The sequence below is a fragment of the Ranitomeya variabilis genome, chromosome 5 (genome assembly GCF_051348905.1).
Source record: "Ranitomeya variabilis isolate aRanVar5 chromosome 5, aRanVar5.hap1, whole genome shotgun sequence".
NCBI lineage: Eukaryota > Metazoa > Chordata > Amphibia > Anura > Dendrobatidae > Ranitomeya > Ranitomeya variabilis.
In genome coordinates this window covers 431352098-431373364 of record NC_135236.1, presented here as the reverse complement: position 1 = coordinate 431373364, position 21267 = coordinate 431352098, and the positions used below count along the sequence as shown (strand labels likewise).

General features: G+C 40.1%; 1 protein-coding gene across 1 annotated transcript in view; it reads right to left on the bottom strand.

Moving 5' to 3' along the window:
- Positions 1–6498: 6498 nt before the first annotated feature.
- Positions 6499–21267, bottom strand: part of TRHDE (thyrotropin releasing hormone degrading enzyme) — a 1510236-nt gene continuing 1495467 nt past the window's right edge. The window contains exons 18-19 of the mRNA XM_077265293.1: positions 13375–13456; positions 6499–7247 (exon numbers count right to left, since the gene is read on the bottom strand). Coding sequence (XP_077121408.1) covers positions 7101–7247; positions 13375–13456 — 229 coding nt within the window. The 3' untranslated portion in view covers positions 6499–7100. The remainder of the gene's footprint in view (positions 7248–13374; positions 13457–21267) is intronic.

Sequence of the window (21267 nt, the reverse complement as noted above, 5' to 3'; positions counted from 1 at the left end):
TATGGTGTATGAGAATGTGACACCTAATTTTGCTTTTTTAAAATTATTGCAAAAACTTAGCAAATCTAAAAAATAAATTCATTTCCATATGTGAAAACTTGCCACATGTTCATTGTCTATATGCCACATCTAAAATGTCTGTTTTGTATTTTCTTCATCAATCTAGCAGAGTAGCAAATTTAAACACCACCACTAATTATAAGTTTATTCTTCAGTCACAGCATTAATTTTCTATGCACCTGTGCAGTGCATGAATGCTTCACCCAATATTGATATTTTTTTTATTCTGCAAGTTTCACTCACAAAATACAAAATTTCATTTAGCTATCTATATAAAGATACTCTTATAGCCACAATCCATGTAAGTATTTAATGATGAAACCCACATTAGGGGTTGTGGGTTCCTGGATATACTGTACATCTTTGGGTAATGCTTCTCTACCTTTATTCACACGGACATTCATTAAAACTGACTGTGGAATATTCTTTAGTGGATGGCATGTATGTATAGACAAAGTCCATATTGATAATAGAGCTAAATGTGAGTGACATACTTAACCTTTTTGCAATATTTCACAAGTTATGGCTCTGCTTGTTATATTATTTATTCATGATTTGCTGAGGTTTTCAATATGATTTTATGGGATATTGCTTTGTTTCTCTCCAGATATACCACCTTTAACTTTATCTGTGTCATTTCTTTATACATACCTGTTTTTAATATAGTCATATTTTATATATTTTGCATCAATAAAGTTATTTTACTTCATCCTGATAGCATGCTTTTCTTTTGGGGGTTTGTTTGTTTTACCTACAGGTCCTTCTCAAAAAATTAGCATATAGTGTTAAATTTCATTATTTACCATAATGTAATGATTACAATTAAACTTTCATATATTATAGATTCATTATCCACCAACTGAAATTTGTCAGGTCTTTTATTGTTTTAATACTGATGATTTTGGCATACAACTCCTGATAACCCAAAAAACCTGTCTCAATAAATTAGCATATTTCACCCGTCCAATCAAATAAAAGTGTTTTTTAATAACAAACAAAAAAACAATCAAATAATAATGTTCAGTTATGCACTCAATACTTGGTCGGGAATCCTTTGGCAGAAATGACTGCTTCAATGCGGCGTGGCATGGAGGCAATCAGCCTGTGACACTGCTGAGATGTTATGGAGGCCCAGGATGCTTCAATAGCGGCCTTAAGCTCATCCAGAGTGTTGGGTCTTGCGTCTCTCAACTTTCTCTTCACAATATCCCACAGATTCTCTATGGGGTTCAGGTCAGGAGAGTTGGCAGGCCAATTGAGCACAGTAATACCATGGTCAGTAAACCATTTACCAGTGGTTTTGGCACTGTGAGCAGGTGCCAGGTCGTGCTGAAAAATGAAATCTTCATCTCCATAAAGCATTTCAGCCGATGGAAGCATGAAGTGCTCCAAAATCTCCTGATAGCTAGCTGCATTGACCCTGCCCTTGATGAAACACAGTGGACCAACACCAGCAGCTGACATGGCACCCCACACCATCACTGACTGTGGGTACTTGACACTGGACTTCAGGCATTTTGGCATTTCCTTCTCCCCAGTCTTCCTCCGGACTCTGGCACCTTGATTTCCGAATGACATGCAAAATTTGCTTTCATCAGAAAAAAGTACTTGGGACCACTTAGCAACAGTCCAGTGCTGCTTCTCTGTAGCCCAGGTCAGGCGCTTCTGCCGCTGTTTATGGTTCAAAAGTGGCTTTACCTGGGGAATGCGGCACCTGCAGCCCATTTCCTGCGCACGCCTTTCCACACCAGACTCAGTCCACTGCTTCCTCAGGTTCCCCAAGGTCTGGAATCGGTCCTTCTCCACAATCTTCCTCAGGGTCCGGTCACCTCTTCTCGTTGTACAGCGTTTTCTGCCACATTGTTTCCTTCCAACAGACTTACCATTGAGGTGCCTTGATACAGCACTCTGGGAACAGCCTATTTGTTGAGAAATTTCTTTTTGGGTCTTACCCTCTTGCTTGAGGGTGTCAATGATGGCCTTCTTGACATCTGTCAGGTCGCTAGTCTTACCCATGATGGGGGTTTTGAGTAATGAACCAGGCAGGGAGTTTTTAAAAGCCTCAGGTATCTTTTGCATGTGTTTAGAGTTAATTAGTTGATTCTGAAGATTAGGGTAATAGGACCTTTTCTTGATATGCTAATTTATTGAGACAGGTTTTTTGGGTTATCAGGAGTTGTATGCCAAAATCATCAGTATTAAAACAATAAAAGACCTGACAAATTTCAGTTGGTGGATAATGAATCTATAATATATGAAAGTTTAATTGTAATCATTACATTATGGTAAATAATGAAATTTAACACTATATGCTAATTTTTTGAGAAGGACCTGTATATAAATTAGCATTTTCAGAAGTCAATATAGACCCTTTCAAAATGTTTGCCACATGGTAGCTATCCCCAGAGCATAATAAAAGGAAGATGAAAAAATAAATGAAAATAAATAATTATATTCACTTTATCACTCACCTCACTGGCCACTCTGCTCCTCGCTCCTCATTATTAACCCAACCTTTTCTCTTCATTGCATCTTCTTATCACTGCAAGCACTGAATGTCAAGGAAAAGATGTGTCGCAAGATGTGTGCATCATCAGGAAGTAATGGCCTAGTGTGACTGGCTCAGGGATTTTGGCATTCATGGTGGTGATCAATAATCTCGGGAATTTAGTGCCTTACCAGTAACGTATGTATATAGACTCCAACCTACAACTGTATGTCACACGGCTGCCAACTTACTAAAGGGATACTGGCCATATAATACAAATATTAGAAACAATAAGCTGTTTGTTAATAAGTAACAAAAAAATAAAAAAAAAAAACATGTGGAGGTCTCCTTTAAATTTCACAAGCAGAAAAGGTTATTATTACTGGTTATTTAATGGGAGGACCCCAGAAATTAAATAATGTAGGGTCCCCCTATAATTTCAAACCAGCAAAGGATAAACAGAAAGCTGTGGACTTATATTAATAACCAGGGAAAGAACCAGGGCAATTAGCTCTCCTTCCAGGCTAAGAAAATCAGCCCTCAGCAGCCCCAGGAATGGCACATCAATAATATGCACCAAATCTTGCGCTTAGCTTCACTTTTCCCACTTGACCTGTGGTAGTGGCAAGTGGGGTAGTATTTAATGGGGTTGATGTCACCTTTGTATTATATTCCTTGCACTAATTGTTTACCAGTTACCTGTTTTTTGTTTACAACTGTGAGGAATGATTTTCTATTCATCCCAGAGTCTTACTACTTACTGTGTGATTTATTATCGGACCAAATAGCAGCCTATATTTCATTAACTGGTGCACATCTATGGCAATCACAGGACTCTTTCAATTGGTGGCAACAGTATTGCCTGCTATTTGCACAACATTTTATTTTCTCTTGGTTTTGCTATTTGTCTGAATTAGGATATAGTACACAGTATAAACATATGTATCATTTAGACTATCCCTTATGTGCAATGCCCTCATGTGTGGGTCTATCATATTGTTATATGCCTTTTTATGGTGAATTTCATATCAATACTTAGCACACCTTTGACAGAGTGTGCAATACGTTTTGCTTTTTATTTCTTCCCCTTTCCTCCCAGTTGTTTTAAGAGTGCGGTATAGATTTGCATTTACCACTTGTGGAGGTGATATGAAGATTTGATGAGGACCAGACTGGTGACAGTGAGGAGCAGAGGGAAAGAGGTGAGTTGGTTAATTAGGAAATTGTATTTTTTTGAAAATTTAAACTTTCTGATGGCCAGAAAAATGAAGGATGGAAGACATCATGTTGCTCAATGGAAGTGAATAGCAAAAAATATTCAAGAAGAAATCAATTTCACTGGAATATATTTCATAATTCCTGCTTGCTTCTTCATATTTCAAACACCAAACATGTTCCTATTTCCAAAAGGTCTAATTTTTAGATAAGTTTACATTTTAATTTACTAAACTCCAAACTTATTGAAACTCTCCAAAACAGGATAATTGTAGACTGCTTGGTAAACAGCCATTGCTTCTCTCACATATGCTAAGAACTTGAGCAAGTTTCTTCCTTTACAAGGGTATCATTTCTGGGCCATTTTTTTATATAATCAAATATATAATATGTGTTGATATCATTTTGTTGTTATTAAAGCTATAATTGCATGAAAGAGCTTGAAATTGTCTGGATACAGTGTTAATGCACCTAGGTGCACCAAACATGTCTTCTTATGGCTATAGGAACAAGTTCAATTTGTGCCAAATCACTTCTTGCTTCATCAGCTTTTCAGACAAATCTGATTCATGACTTACAGTATTTGACTTACAAGTTTTTAAATAGCTTGTAAAAACCTATGATGAATAGCTTTGCAATACTATTGTCAGGACTCTGAACATTTTTTATTACCTTTTTGTGCATTACTGCCCTTTTCCAAGATGGCGTCTTTGGTCTCATGTGCACTGTGTCTTCCTGCTATAAAACTCCACCCCAGCCTTCAGTCTGTGCTAGAGTATTCTGCCTTGCATCCAGCTCCTGACCTCTGGTGACTCCCTCGCTATATACCTGCTCCTGTGAACCTGTGTGGTGATCCTGCTACTCTGCTCTGAGTTCCTGTTGCATACACCAGCTCCAGTAATCCTCCTTCATCTGCTGCTCGTGTTTGCTTCCATCTGCATTTGCTGGACATGTAAGCTGTTTCTGCTCTGCAAGAACCTGAGACTATTACCCAGACCTCCCTGGTTGAGCTAAGATATTATTTGAACTGCCTTATAAGCATATCTATCTGTGTTGTGGACTAAGCAAGGACTTATTCATGTCAAGTATCCTCAAGAATAATTATGCTTCATAGACTTTCTGCGTGATTGCATTTTCCTCTGAAGTTTCCTATAGACTGCTGAGCTGCATTTGATATTTGCACCAAGTGTTATGGAATTGAGTTTCTCTCTGCACCTGTTTGAATCACTGTGTGATAATATAGACTTTACCACTTATAAAACTGTGTCCTGTAGTTGTCTTGTTCCATGCAAAGAGTCTCCTGAGTTATCCCCTATAATTATTACAACTATAGTTATTCAGTTAAAGAGAATCTGTCACCACATTTGACCTATCTATACTATTAATATGTGCATGTGCCCACAGGATATAGAATGATGAAAACAGTCCTTCCTGTGTATCTCATATCAGATGTCTTGTTGATAAATCATCTTTTATCACTTTATATAAGTGACCTCTTCCAGGCTTCGGGGCGGATCGTGTCTGGAGATGACTCTGCCTCCAGAGCTCATTTTAGATGAAGGAGGCGTGAGACAAGTAACCTACACAGAACAAGATAAATGACATTTGTATTCTTGCAAACAGATGTTTGCTTCTCTCTCAGCTCTACTGTATTGCAACAATATTGCAGCCCCGTCTGCCTGTCAGCTGGATGCTGAAGCTAAGAGGAACCTGCAGATGTGTCAGCTATCAGTAGAGCAGAGAGCGGCCATTATACATCACACTGGTAACAGTGGTAACCATTTCACATCATGCTGGTAACAGTGGTAACCATTACAAATCACACTGGTAACCATTACACATAGCACTGGTAATATGACACACAAGGAAGACTGTTTTCAGCAGTTTATATCCTACATGCCCATATTAATAGTTTAGATAGGTCAAATGTGCTGACAGCCTCTCTTTAATAACAGCTACAAGCATCAATCCTGGTTTGCCCAGGTGTTCATGTAATCAACTCTTATGACAAATGTTGCCTTGAAAACTAATACAATTTTTAAATGAGCTATTGCATGGAATTGATTTGGCAACTTCTCCTTTAAAAAAATGCACAGTTGATGAAAATCATGCTCCAGTAGTTCTTCTGTTGGACTGGACTAAATGTGCAACCCTTCACTCCTCACACACATTAATAAGCTCTAGGCACTGACTACCTTTTTTGTCAGTTCAACAGTTGTCCTTCCTTGGAACACTTTTGATAAGTATTATAGGTACCTCCTGTACACTTGGAACACTCCACAATACATGTCATTTAAAATATCACCTGACCTTCTTGTCTATCATACCTTTGCTCATGTCAAATCATTCAGATTCTTAAGCTAGCACATTTTCTCTCTTTCCAACATATTAACATCAAGAACTGACTGTTCACTTGCTGCCTAACATATTCCACCTTTTGACAGATTCCATTCTAAGGAGATTATTAAGATTTTTTTTTGTTAGGTTGGATACTGCAGTCTTAATTATTATTGTTATAGAGCCTAACATTTTATTCTTCCTCATATTATTCTAGAATCCTTTTCATATCCAGAATATATGTGTATTATATCATTGTTATTAAATATTTTGCTAAACATTTTTTTTGAACAGAGGTAAGCTTTTTTCTAGATACATTTTCAATATGCAAACAAGCTATAGCATACAATTAAAACTTTCTTTTTTCATTAATTTCCCAAATTACTGTCAGAGGCATATTAGAAAAGCAATATAAATCATTTATTGTGCATGTGTATATTACATTGTTTAACTCTCAAAATATTTTTTACTTTTTAATAGAAATATTAAACACTACTAGACAATCTGTATACTATTACAATGAGGTTCTGCATATTCGCAGTGCTTTTTGTCATAGGATGATTTATACTTCTTCTTGAATTATTTATTACACTGATTGTCTATATATAGTCATTGTGCTTTTGCATAATGCCCTTCTTGATGTAACGGCAGTTCAAATACAAAATCTTGACAGTAAGTTTAAGCATGCTGGAGTACACAGGCAGACTACACATCCATGCACAAAATATATGTTGAAAACAGTAACATCAACATGCGTATGTATGTATTGTTTGTTTTGTTTTTTTTTCCAGGAAGTCAGGATGTTGTCCTTTAGTCTTTTATAGTCGTTTTTCTTGAAAAAGTTTCTTCTGCTTTGAAAAAGAGCCAAGTGCAAAAATATAGTAGGTCACATTGTGCCTCATTATGCTGTGTTCAGTAAACTTTACAGCATGCATTCTGGTCTTTTCCAAGAAATAGTACTTTTTTGAAATATTGGATTAGTACTTGGAGGTTTTATTGTTTATTGTTTCAGCGTTTTCCTTAACCACTGAAAAAGCTCTTCCCTGTAGAGGAGTTGCCATCGTACGTTTGCATCTACAGTTTCCAGCGCTCGAGACAGAGGAGCCACTGCTGATCCAACTTTATGCAGTTGTATAAAACTCTTCAGCTGGAAAAACAATGAATGAATAACTAGTTAGATGAGTAAGTAGTGATTTTGTTTTACAAGAAAAAAATGTAACTGTTCTGTAAACAACACTCGTTCTTCTTTGTTAAGAGTTTTTCAATATATTTGCATTACAAGATGTGCTGTATTTTAGTATGACTTTACCAAACTAGCATCTGCAAGGCTTCAAGCATCCCTTGGTAGCATTACCATGCCAGAAGAGGTCAAATTTAGAGTGTTAAGGAAAATTAGGCTGCTTAATTAGCTCTTTCAGGTTAATTCCAAACTGGATGTATTTCAACAGTAAATCCACTACAAAAATTTGTGTTTCCTATATTTATCCCTGGTGAGATCTGCAGCAAGTAACCTGAATCCCCCATTAGCATGTCAGATACACATATTTTGAGGTGGATTCACCATGGTCAAAGCTTGGGTTAAAATCCCACAAATACTGTACTCATGAATGAAAAGTATCTATACTTTTCTACACTTTTATATACTTGTGGATAAAAACTGACTCAAAAAACATCATGTTTTAGAGTGATTTCACACATACAGATTTTGTTGCAGAATTTGGTTTCATTCATCTGAATGGGGTTGTGTCAGAAGAATGGGAGAGTTGGACATATTTTGTAAACCAATACCTTAGCAGAAGTATAATGTGTAAACATACTCATAATCAGCCTTTGAGTGCAAACTTCTGTGCAAATGTTCACACTTTTATTAAAAAAAAAACTTCACTTGATCACTTATTAAATATTACAATGCTATAGAAAACTGATCCTGTTCCCTAGTGATTATGCAGCAAAGTAATTATGAAATAACTGATTAAACATTATTGGACATAACCTGACAAAAAATACATAATGATTAAAATAAACTGTTGATTAACCTGTCAGTCCCCTCCAATCACTTTGCTTAAAGGGATTTTCAAGGTTAAGGCTGTGAGGAAATTTTGACACCACACTGAATGCTGATAATGTAGAAAAACACTGCGCAATACCAAGAATGAAGCTGCAACATGTGAGCACAGTGTTAGGAGTCAGGATTTTCCTGCTGCACAGGGTAGATCCCAAGCCTTGCCTGCATTAGTGGTCTCCCATTCAGCTTTGGCCACTGCAGGTGCTGCTGAGCATAGACATCAGTCTCAGCATCTTGCTCAGGCTCGTGCTGTTCATCTGGTCACTGCTGCCTCTTCAGCCAAGCCTATGGTAACCAGCGGTAGGCAGCGACAAGAGAATGCTCTGGAGACTAAGGGTACTGTCACACATTGGCACTTTGATCGCTACGACGGTACGATCCGTGACGTTCCAGCGATATCCATACGATATCGCTGTGTCTGACACGCAGCAGCGATCAGGGATCCTGCTGAGAATCGTACGTCGTAGCAGATCGTTTGGAATTTTCTTTCGTCTCTGGATCTCCCGCTGTCATCGCTGGATCATTGTGTGTGACAGCGATCCAGCGATGCGTTCGCTTGTAACCAGGGTAAACATCGTGTTACTAAGCGCAGGGCCGCGCTTAGTAACCCGATGTTTACCGTGGTTACCAGCGTAAAAGTAAAAAAAAAAAAACAGTACATACTTACATTCCGGTGTCTGTCCCCCGGCGTTCTGCTTCTCTGCACTGTGAGCGAGCACAGTGGTGACGTCACCGCTGTGCTTTCCGGCTGGCACAGACACAGTGGAGAGAAGCAGAACGCCGGGGGACAGACACCGGAATGTAAGTATGTACTGTTTGTTTTTTTTTACTTTTACGCTGGTAACCACGGTAAACATCGGGTTACTAAGCACGGCCCTGCGCTTAGTAACCCGATGTTTACCCTGGTTACAAGCGAACGCATCGCTGGATCGCTGTCACACACAAGTGCGGTGATGCGCCCTCTGCTGGATGTCCTCATGAACTGCAGCCTGGGAAATTTTTCCAACGCTCGACGTCATATGAGGACATCCAGCAGAGGGCGCATCACCACGACTGAAGGTAACTATAGGTCATTGACCTACATTTCCTTCATTCCCCGGGGTTTACAGGCACGAGCACAGCTGCATTAGCAGAGCTCCTGCCTGTAAAATATTTTAACCCTTTCAGATGGATTTACATCGTGGGACATTACAGATCTACAGATGGTATGTATATTGTTGGTTTATTATGTTTCCTTTGTTACAGAGCAAGGGTCTTCAGGTGGATTGAGAGAACAATAAAATATTACAACAACCTGTGTGTTTATTTCATTAAAATACTTTGCAATATTGTGTGTGTGTGTTTTTTTAACCCTTTCATACAATTGGATTAATAATGGATAGGTGTCATAATTGACGCCTCTCCATTATTAATCTGGCTTAATGTCACCTTACAATAGCAAGGTGGCATTAACCCTTCAATACCCCATATCCCACCGCTACACAGGAGTGGGAAGAGAGTGGCCAAGTGCCAGAATAGGCGCATCTTACAGATGTGCCTTTTCTGGGGTGGCTGGGGCAGATGTTTGTAGCCAGGGGGGCCAATAACCATGGACCCTCTCTAGGCTATTAATATCTGCCCTCAGTCACTGGCTTTACCACTTTGGTGGAGAAAATTGCGCGGGAGCCCACGCCAATTTTTTCCGCGATTTAACCCTTAAATTTAATAGCTACAGTGCCGAAATTTTGCACATACACACTACTAACATTAGTAGTGTGGAATATGCAAAAAAAAGGGGCATATGACATGGTTTACTGTATGTAAACCATGTCTCATATCATGTCGGGTTTAGGCAGGAAAAATGAAAAGCTGGCAATTGAATTACCGGCTTTTCACATGTATCGTGCTGAAGTAAATATAAAAATATATAGATTTTCCATTACCTTGCATTGGGTTTCATGTTTCGGCCGATCCCCGACCCCGACTTTTCAAGAAGATTGGCCGATTTCACTCGACTCGACTTTTGAGAATGTCGGGTTTCGTGAAACCCGACTCGACCTCAAAAAAGGAAATTTCGCTCAACCCTATACTGCACTGGTGCGATTTATCGAACTGACCTTGATTGTCCTTTTCTTTAGAATATGTCATTGCTAAAAAGCACCTCTGTGTGTTTGGGCACAAGTAGTTACACAAGATGCTTCAAAAGCACCATTACAAGTTTTTTGCTGCACAAGGAATTTTTTTTAACTCTTCAAATTGTAAAACTGCATAATTTTGCAATATCTACTGATTAAACAACAAATTTGGTCATGGCCCTACTCCTTTGAATATATCATGTAAGGATCCCATCACATTCACAATATTTTTTACAACTTTTAAATGCTTATAGAACTTTCCAAAAATGTACCAACTTTTTGTATAGCACTTTTTTTGCAAATGTTTTCAGCGGTGTTTCTCATCCCATAACTTTAACATTGATGCATCTTGACATTTATGATTCTCATCATGTACTGTAGTACTAAATGTGAATAAATGATTCACATACCTAACTAGCATATTGTCTTCTAAGCTAAACATTTGTATTAATTTATAGCTATTTGTCAGTTTGACAGACAATATTTTCAAGTAATGCTTGAGGAACTGTATTTAATTTAAAAATACATGTTTTGCTGCCTTAGTAAAAGACAACGAAATAAGTTGTGTCGTTTTTGCTGACATCAAGCTCAATATTAATAGTGGTTGAATTTTTATGGCAACTTTTTAAAGATCATAAATGATATAGGCAATAAAGAAGAACTGATCAAATAACATATTGAGTATTTTAAAATTTTAATTAGATATCTAATACACTGCTCTATATTTACATAGCTTTTTAAAAGCTAATATGGAAAATACTACTTACAGTGGTTTCATAAAGAGCTTTTTTAACAACACTAGTTTTTGGGCCACTTTGAAGTTAAAAAAAAGCATTTCGCAATTCTGTGGAATCACATGATTTTTGGCTTGATTTATCTAAATATGTCAGTCACTGTGAAAAGAATCAGGTCACATACAATTCATAAGGCCTCTAAAGCCAGGGGTCATAGACTGCATAATGTTCCTTTTGAGCGTTTCTTGAAGAGACACAGGATCTCACGCCTCCCACAACCTCTGTACAATGCACAGCAGGAAAGATGCTGAACTTATGCCATGTCTGTGACTATTTAATTCAGTCGTTCACATGTTATATATAATTTCCTGGATTTCCTCTTCACATTTCTTTATCTTGTCTTCTTATGTTTTGAACAGAAGTGTAATTCGCTTTTCCAGCTTTGCTCATCCTGCAACAGTCAGTGTTACCGAGCGTTCCCCTTGCTTTTCTTTTTAATTATTATATCAATTATTGATCAATAAAATGTTGCTGCAGTGGCAAAGCTGAACTACAACAGTGTTCATTTTGAAAAAGCTACTGCAATCCAGCTTTCTCACTGCTATGCCTTATATTATAATGCAATGCATTGTGGGAAGTAAAGGAAGGGTAAGTAGGCTATGGTCATACCAGCATATATTTTCTCATCCAAGAGATTTTGCCCAATTATGTATAGCACACTCTGATCAAAGTTTGATAAGAGTGTCAGAATAGTGTGATACAATTTTATTGGATGAGGAGAAGATGGAGAAAAAAAATTCTCCATCTTCTCCATTGTGTCAGCCCGTGGAAATCAGACTGCCCTCAGATGTCATTCTGAGTGACGACCAATAGTTTCCAAGAACTCATTGACTTGATTGGCCGAGTGTGATCATAATATCGGGTCTAACTCAGGCAGGATGTGATTTTTTGGTCAGATCTGTTCAGTCTGGGAAAAAAAATCGGACATATACACAGCACATAGAATAACATTGTTCCGAATGCGGTCAGATGTTTGTTTTGCTGGATCACACTGCGACCGAAAATATGGTCAGGTGTATAAGCCCTTAGGATTGCCTAATGCAGGGAACTCAGGGAGCAAACAACACATCCATAGATAATTAGTGAACTTTAAGGCTGCCGTCACACTAGCGGTATTTGGTCAGTATTTTACATCAGTATTTGTAAGCCAAAACCAGGAGTGGGTGATGAATACAGAAGTGGTGCATATGTTTCTATTCTACTTTTCCTCTGATTGCTCCACTCCTAGTTTTGGCTTACAAATACTGATGTAAAATACTGATCAAATACTGCTAGTGTGACGGCAGCCTAAGAAGCGTCTCCAGGCAGCTCTAGAGGCATAAGAACAAGTGGGAGTATCAAAAAGTCAAAGAATAGCAGATATATCATGTGCTACTCAGGACTGTGCATTTAGCATTACATTTTCATCCCAATGGTGGATCCACTTAAAGACGTAATACAAAGGTCTATTTTTTTTTTCTGTTGGATTTATCTGCAAACTATTCTAGGGATTTTTAAGTAAACAATGTGCACAAAAAGCCTTTATGAAAATGAATTTTTAAAGAATGTTTAGTTAAATATTGATTTTATGCAAGTTACCTTTAATTCAGCAGAGTAGATGTAATGGATTTAGGTAATACATTTGACAATTGCTAGGTGAATAATATTAATAAATGTAAAGTTAAATTCAAATGATTTCCCTGTGTGCAATAGATGGAAAACTCTTTGCAGTTTTCAATGATTTGAAAGATATGTAAACATATACTAACTGGTAATAAACTGAATAATTCACTATGTAGTATAATTTTGAGGATGTAGTGGTATGGAAAAATGATATATTACTTGTTTCATTATGTATTTCACCTATCACAATATTTTTCAAAATCCATTTGTAAGCGATTTGTAAAAATTTGGAAACTAATCTGAGTTCCACGGCTTCTATCTGTGGCTTACAAGATTTTATAACAGAGAAGGCAAATGCATTAGTTTTTCCTAGTCATTGTATGCATTAAAGTAATTGGAACAATGGGTAACAACATATTGTGAAATTGATAGCAAACAATTTTTTATGATTCATAAATCCACAGATGGAATGTAAAAAAGTGTTATTTTTAAATTTGTTTTGCTGCCTGAAGTGCTCAGCGTGCTGCTTTATTTAGCATGATGAAAAAAAGTTTTCTCAAGGAACAGGTGCAAAATTATTACATATTGAGCAATCATAATAATTTCATTAAAACTAATCCTACACTTTGTTTACTGTTAATTTACTCAGAAGTTTTATTTGTCTTTTTCACACTTACAAACAACTGAACATTGGCATACCTCATTCAGTTCTTCTTCTGTATTCAGAAATTCTGTAACTCCACTAATAAGTTTTGAGTTCATAAATAATGCTTCTCCATACCTAAATTACAAGAATTGCTAATAGTTAATTCACAGTAAAAATGTATTATTAAATTCAGAAATGCAGAAAAAGGTCCATTGGTTAATGTAGAACTTGGAAAATTAAGTTCAACAATTTTTTGCAGTCAGGTACATTTTCTATTGCAAAGAATCTTTATCATGTAATACAAGAGACAATAAGCCTAAATGCTAACATTTGGATTAATTAATTAATTTTTTTTGTTAGTGGCAAAATACAGCTGTAAAACAAGAAATCTAACTTTTACTCAACACATTTCTAGTTCTCTTATTTTTTAAAGGTAATCTAAGCAAATTGGGTAATTATTAGGGTATAAAATCTGATTTAGTTTTCCAATCAGTTTTCTAATTATAATTTTAGGACCCAAAAGTGTAGCATCATTTTTGAGGCTAATAAAAACAGTTTTGAACATACAGAGTTCGAAAAATGTGGGAAATAGAACTTGTTCAACTTAATCATTGCAGTCTATTCTGTAACTGATAATGAGAGTATGTGTTTAATTGAAAACTACTAGGTTTCTTAGGGCATGCTAAGGTCAGGAAATAGGCATTGTGCAAACTTTATAATGACTTGTTTAGTGTTATTCACGATGACCCACATAAATGACAAAACTGGCATGTAGATACTGATGAATTTCCAGAGGCCCAAGAAAACTGTATTTTAAAGCAATTTTGCTTCTACTGTATAATTTTGTATATTTGAAATTCTAAATTTTATACTTCATAGATTATAGTTAACAAATTAGATGGGAATAAATGGGTTATGAAAATGACCCAAAGTGCAAAGGATACAAGATTAATAATGTCCCAAATACCTTTTTCGATGAAGCTGATCTTACATTTAAGTAATAAAGGTTTGAGGACTGCATTTTGACCAGGTTTAATCATGATTCTATTACCTGATTCGTTTTGGTTCCTATGAAATATAGGGGTATATTAACTTCTTCCATCATGTCACTGTTTTTAAAACTCCTATTGGGATGTCATTTGGATATGAAAAAGTAGACCTTTCTAGAGATGAGCGGTGTTTGAGTAGAACTGTTCGCCAATTTTAAATTTGAGCTGTTTTGTGCTTGTCGACCTCGAACAATTTGCTTAAAATTCGGCTGTTCGAGTTTCTGTTCGATAACTGTTTGTTCACCAAAACTCTAACTTGATTTGCACATTAAAACTGTTTATCATTGTTAATAGACTGTTTCAGTGTATAGTGGGTGGGGGGGTGGGGGATAGATCTGTGCTGAAATAATGCCGATCTCCATTTTTTTTTCTTTCCCGCATTTACAGTGGGGCGGTGCAGTCTCTCAGCCTATCAGCAGTGCACACACACACAGCAATGTGAATGTGATGCACACAAGCAAGGGCATGTCTCATTGGCTGTGTATGTCACATGTCCTTGCCCTATAAGAACCAGCCATTTGCCCCGTCGCCACCATTTCCTCACTGCTGCAGCTTAGTGTTAGACGGCACCGCTGCTGCTGTGGGTGCTATACAGTCTAAGAGTGTTTTTTGGAGCAAATTTTCGGAGAGATAGGTTTAGCAAGTCTGGAGGAGTCGGGACTAGTTGTAATATCAGCCCTTTTCAGGGTGGGTTACAGCAGTTCCTAGCACTTTTTCCCAGGCAGGTCTGTGCCAGTGCTGTGCAAGTATTTGTCACAGCATTTGGTGTAATCTAGCTCAGCCGTTCCTTTGGGGCTAGTAGCATTGTCTGATAGTCATCTGAGTAGCTTGCCTGTCAAGCTAGCTACACCGCTTGTGTATCTAAATTTTTACTGCATCTAACCCAGGAAATCATTTTGGGCTTAGTAGCAGTTTCTGCACGTCAGCAGAGTAGCCTGCCTGTGAAGCTAGCTACACCACCTGTGTATCTACAATTTTACTGCATCTAACCCTGTAAATATTTTTGGGCTTAGTAGCAGTGTCTGCACGTCAGCAGAATAGCCCACCTGTGAAGCTAGCTACACCGCCTGTGTATCTAAATTTTTACTGCATCTAACCCAGGAAATCATTTTCGGCTTAGTAGCAGTGTCTACACATCAGCAGAGTAGCCCGCCTGAGGAGCTAGCTACACTGCCTGTGTATCTAAATTTTAACTGCATCTAACCTAGTAAATCTTTTTGGGCTTATTAGCAGTGTCTGCACGTCAGCAGAGTAGCCCACCTGTGAAGCTAACTACACCGCCTGTGTATCTAAATTTTTACTGCATCTAACCCAGTAAATTGTTTTGGGCCTAGCAGCAGTGTCTGCACATCAGCGGAGTAGCTTGCCTGTAAAGCTAACTACACTGCCTCTGTATCTAAATTTTTACTGCATCTAACCCAGTAAATATTTTTGTGCTTAGTAGCAGTGTCTACACGTCAGCACAGTAGCCCACCTGTGAAGCTAACTACACCGCCTCTGTATCTAAATTTTTACTGCATCTAACCCAGTAAAAATTTTTGTGCTTAGTAGCAGTGTCTACATGTCAGCGGAGTAGTCTGCCTGTGAAGCTAGCTACACTGCTTGTGTATCTAAATGTTACTGCATCTAACCCAGCAAATCTATTTGTGCTTAGTAGCAGTGTCGGCACGTCAGTGGAGTAGCCTGCATGTGAAGTTAGCTACACCACCTGTGTATCTAAATTTTTACTGCATCTAACCCAGTAAATCTTTTTGGGCTTAGTAGCAGTGTCTGCACGTCAGCAGAGTAGCCCATCTGTGAAGCAAGCTACACCGCCTGTGTATCTACATTTTTACTGCATCTAACCCAGTAAATAGTTTTGTGCTTAGTAGCAGTGTCGGCACGTCAGTGGAGTAGCTTGCATGTGAAGCTAGCTACACCACCTGTGTATCTAAATTTTTACTGCATCTTACCCAGTAAATTGTTTTGGGCCTAGCAGCAGTGTCTGCACATCAGCGGAGTAGCCCTCCTGTAAAGCTAACTACACCGCCTCTGTATCTAAATTTTTACTGCATCTAACCCAGTAAATATTTTTGTGCTTAGTAGCAGTGTCTACACGTCAGCACAGTAGCCCACCTGTGAAGCTAGCTACACCGCCTGTGTATCTAAATTTTTACTGCATCTAACCCAGTAAATCAGTAAATCTTTTTGGACTTAGTAGCAGTGTCTGCACGTCAGCGGAGTAGTCCGCCTGTGAAGCTAGCTACACCGCTTGTGTATCTAAATTTTACTGCATCTAACCCAGTAAATCTTTTTGTGCTTAGTAGCTGTGTCGGCACGTCAGTGGAGTAGCCTGCATGTGAAGCTAGCTACACCTCCTGTGTATCTAAATGTTTACTGCATCTAACCCAGTAAATCTTTTTGGGCTTAGTAGCAGTGTCTGCATGTCAGCGGAGTAGTCCGCCTGTGAAGCTAGCTACACCGCTTGTGTACCTAAATTTTACTGCATCTAACCCAGTAAATATTTTTGTGCTTAGTAGCAGTGTCTGCACGTCAGAGTAGCCCGCCTGTGAAGCTAGCTACACCTCCTGTGTATCTAAATTTTTACTGCATCTAACCCAGTTAATCTTTTTGGGCTTAGTAGCAGTGTCAGCATGTCAGTGGAGTAGCCCGCCTTAGAAGCTAACTGCACCGCCTGTGTATCTAAATTTTTACTGCATCTAACCCAGTAAATAGTTTTAGGCCTAGGAGCAGTGTCTGCACGTCAGCGGAGTAGCCCGTCTGTGAAGCTAACTACACCACCTGTGTATCTAAATGTTTACTGCATCTAACCCAGTAAAATGTTTTGGGCCTAGGAGCAGTGTCTGCATGTCAGCGGAGTAGCCTACCTGTTAAGCTAACTACACCGCCTGTGTATCTAAATTTTTAGTGCATCTAACCCAGTAAATTGTTTTGGGCCTAGGAGCAGTGTCTGCACGTCAGCGGAGTAGCCCGCCTGTGAAGCTAACTACACCGCCTGTGTATCTAAATTTTTACTGCATCTAACCCAGTAAATCCTTTTGGGCCTAGTACCACCGTTTGGCCACTCAGTTCTGCTCAGTTTTCATCCATCGGTTGTTGTGCCAACAACTACAGATACAGAGTTGCCAATTAGTTAAGCACCAAAATGAGTGGCAAAAGGCCTGCTGCTTGTGGAAAGGGGAATAGTCGTGTTGGAAAGGGAAAAAAAGGTTGTGTCCATGGGGTAGGTGGTAAAGCAACAGTAACATCTGCAGAAGAAAGACCATCTTCCAGCCAAAGTAAGATGACTACTTCTTTTCGTGGACAATCTGATATGATCCCTTTCTTACGACCATCGCTACGAGCATCGCCAAAAATTCCAGATGAGGCACAAAAACAGCAGGTGCTTGAACGGATATCAAGTGCTCGTTCAAGTGGGCTCTCCTCCATGTCAACTTCAACATCACAACTACTCCAGTCCTCAGAGTTGTCACCCCAATCGCATTTACTTCCTCACAGCTCCCAAATCTCCAGCCGCCCGTCTGAGCATGGGGTAACACAGATGGTTGAGTCTGCAGAGCTGTTTACTCATACTATAGCCTGGGAATCAGAGGTCTGCAACAGAGCTTCTGTGAATCCAGATGAGGAAATCATCTGCACTGATGCCCAGAATCTTTGTGAGTTGGATCCAGGCCCAGATGAAGAAGGTTCTGAGCATAATGTAGACCCTCGTTCCCAAACTGTAACTCCTGTTGATGATGAGACTGAGATACCTGATTGGAACGAAAACTTGACTTTTCGGTCAGGGCAGGAAGAGGTTGGCTCTGAGGACGACGGGTGTGAGAACACACAGGATGATGATGACAAGGTTGGAGACCCCACTTACTGTCAACCCACAGTCCGCCAGTCCATGAGGTCAGCAGAGGAGGTGGAGGAGGATGCTAGTAACGAGTCTGATGACGAGGTTAGGCTGTGCCTTCTTGGACAGAGACGGAGTACTGGAAGCACATCAACAACTGCATCCTCAACCCCAACTGTGCCTCTGAGCAGAAGTCGTGGTGGCTCTTCAGGTTGCACGGGCTCTAAGCCTTGCATAGCCTGGGCATTTTTTTACATCGCAAAGGATGACCCAACTGATGTTGTCTGTAAGATTTGTCAACAAAATCTCAGTAGAGGCCAAAAAATGTCTAGCATGAGTACTTCATCCATGAACTGTCACATGGATATGAGGAATAAGTTGCAGTGGGAAGCTCACTGTGCTACAATGCGGCCTGGTGGGCCAGGTCAACCACCGTCTGCCCCATCAAGTGCATCCGCGTCCTCTTCATCCTCTGTGACTGTGGGGACAGTAGTCACACATGGTTTTGGATGCAGACCTTCCACCTCTTTACCCGCAACAGCCAGTGTGATTGGCAGGTCGTCAGGACATTTGCAAGTGGAAACACCTCCTGGTGTTGAGCACTCTCCGACATTGACAACACATTTTGATCAAGGCAACATAACATCTCCACCTGCACCTTCCTCACAGACCAGCAGCCAGTGCTCAGTCACTCAGATGTGGACAAGTAAAAGACCATTTCCTCCTAGCCATGACAAAGCTAAGAGGTTGAATTTCACCATCTGCAAGCTGTTGGCTACAGAAATGCTGCCTTTCCGCCTGGTGGACACAGAGGATTTTTGAGACCTTATGTCCATCGCAGTGCCCCAGTACCAGATGCCCTGTCGCCACTACTTCTCAAAGAAAGCTGTGCCTGCGCTACACCAGCATGTCGCACACAACATCACTGCTTCCTTGAGAAGCTCTGTGTGTGACAGGGTGCATTGCACCACAGACACTTGGACGAGTAGACATGGACAAGGGTGTTACATGTAGGTGACAGGGCATTGGGTAACTATGGTGACATCAGGAGAAGGGGCTGCTGTCCAAGTCTTGCCGTCCCCACGAGTTGCTCGTCGATCTTCTGTATCTAGAAATTCCTCCACTGCTTCTGCCTCCTCAACCTCCTCTCGGTCCTCCACCTGCACCCAAAGCCTGTCTGTTAATGCCACCCACGTTCTAACTGCACAGAAGGAATCCTGCACACCTCCTTACTATGCTGTCACCAGGGCTCAACGGCATCAGGCAGTGTTTACATTGAAATGTCTGGGAAATGTGAGTCACACAGATGAGGAGTTGTGGTCAGCTCTGGAGACCGAGTTCCATCAATGGTTGTCTCCACTCAACCTGCAGCCAGGTTAGGCCGTGTGCGACAATGCTGCAAACCTGGTTGTGACCCTTCGCCGGGGCAATGTCACACACGTGCCTTATATGGCTCACGTTTTGAACCTGGTTGTCCAGCAATTTTTATCCAACTATCCTGGACTAGATGGGCTTCTGCAGAGGGCATGGTCACTGTGTGCTCACTTCCGCCATTCGCATCCCGCAGCTCAACGACTAATATCTCTACAGAAGTCATTGGGCCTGCCAGTTCACCGGCTGAAATGCAATGTGCCCACACAGTGGAATTCAACTCTGAACATGTTGCAGCAACTGTGGCAGCACCGACGAGCCCTGGTGCAATACGTTATGATGTATAGCCTGGGCCCATGAGATACAGAGGTGGGGCAAATCATGCTGCAGGAGTGGTCTCAGATCAGGGACCTATGAACACTTCTGCACAGTTTTGAAATAGTGACGAAGATGTTTAGTGCTGACGATGCCATTATCAGCATGACTATTCCGGTCATTTACATGCTGGAGCACACCTTAAACAGTATTCGGAGTCAGGTGGTGGAAAAAAAGGAGGAGAAGGAGGAGGAACAGGAGGAGTTGTATGCGGAAGGGATAATATCTCCAAGCTCCAGAAGGTCGGCAGCACCAAGGTGGCTGGCATTGGAGGTTGGGGGAGAGGAATTACCAAGGGCGAATGGTAGCAGCCAAACTGTTGAGGAAGGTGCAGGAAGCGAGGAAGAAGTGGAGGACGAACTGGCGCTGGGCATGGAAGCCTCATCAGATGAGGGAGACCTTGATCAAATTTCTGTTGTGCGAGGTTGAGGGGAGAGGGCAGAGGAAGGAAGCATGATTCTCACCTCGAGAACTTGGTCCTCCTGGATGTGCAAGACACATGAGTGCCTTCTTGCTGCACTACCAGCAACACGACCCTCGGATTGTCAGAATCCAAACTAATGCTGACTACTGGGTTACCACACTCTTAGATCCCAGGTACAAAAGTAAATTTGGCGAAATAATTCCTGCCATAGAAAGGGATTCATGCATGTAGGAGTATCAGCAGAGACTGTTACAGAATCTAACTTCTGCTTTTCCGCATAACACCAGTGGTGCACATAGTGAATCTTTGAGTTCTAACTTGCCAACCGTGGGACTATCGAGTCATCACTCAAACCGTAACAGTAACAACGTATCTGGTGGTAAAAGAGGTCTGCTCCAAAGCTTCAGCGTCTGCTAATCAGCAGAGTAGCCCACCCACCCACCGCCTGTTAACCTAAGTACAATTTTTTTACTGCATCTAGCCCAGGAAATCCTTTTGGGCCTAGTAGAACTTGGTGCTACTCAGCAGGGTACCCTACCCATAAAGCAAGCTACACCGCCTGTTTACCTAAGTACTATTTTTTAACTGCATCTAACCCAGGAAATCCTTTTGGGCCTAGTAGAATTTGGTGCTACTCAGCAGCGTACCCCACCCATGAAGCAAGCTACACTGCCTGTTGATCTAATTACTATTTTTTAACTGCATCTAGCCCAAGAAATCGTTTTGTACCTAATAACATCTTGTGCTAATCAGCAGAGTACCCCACCCATGAAGCAAGCTACACCACCTGCTTACCGAAGTACTATTTTTTAACTGCATCTAGCCCAGGAAATCCTTTTGGGCCTAGTAGAATTTGGTGCTACTCAGCAGCGTACCCCCCCCATAAAGC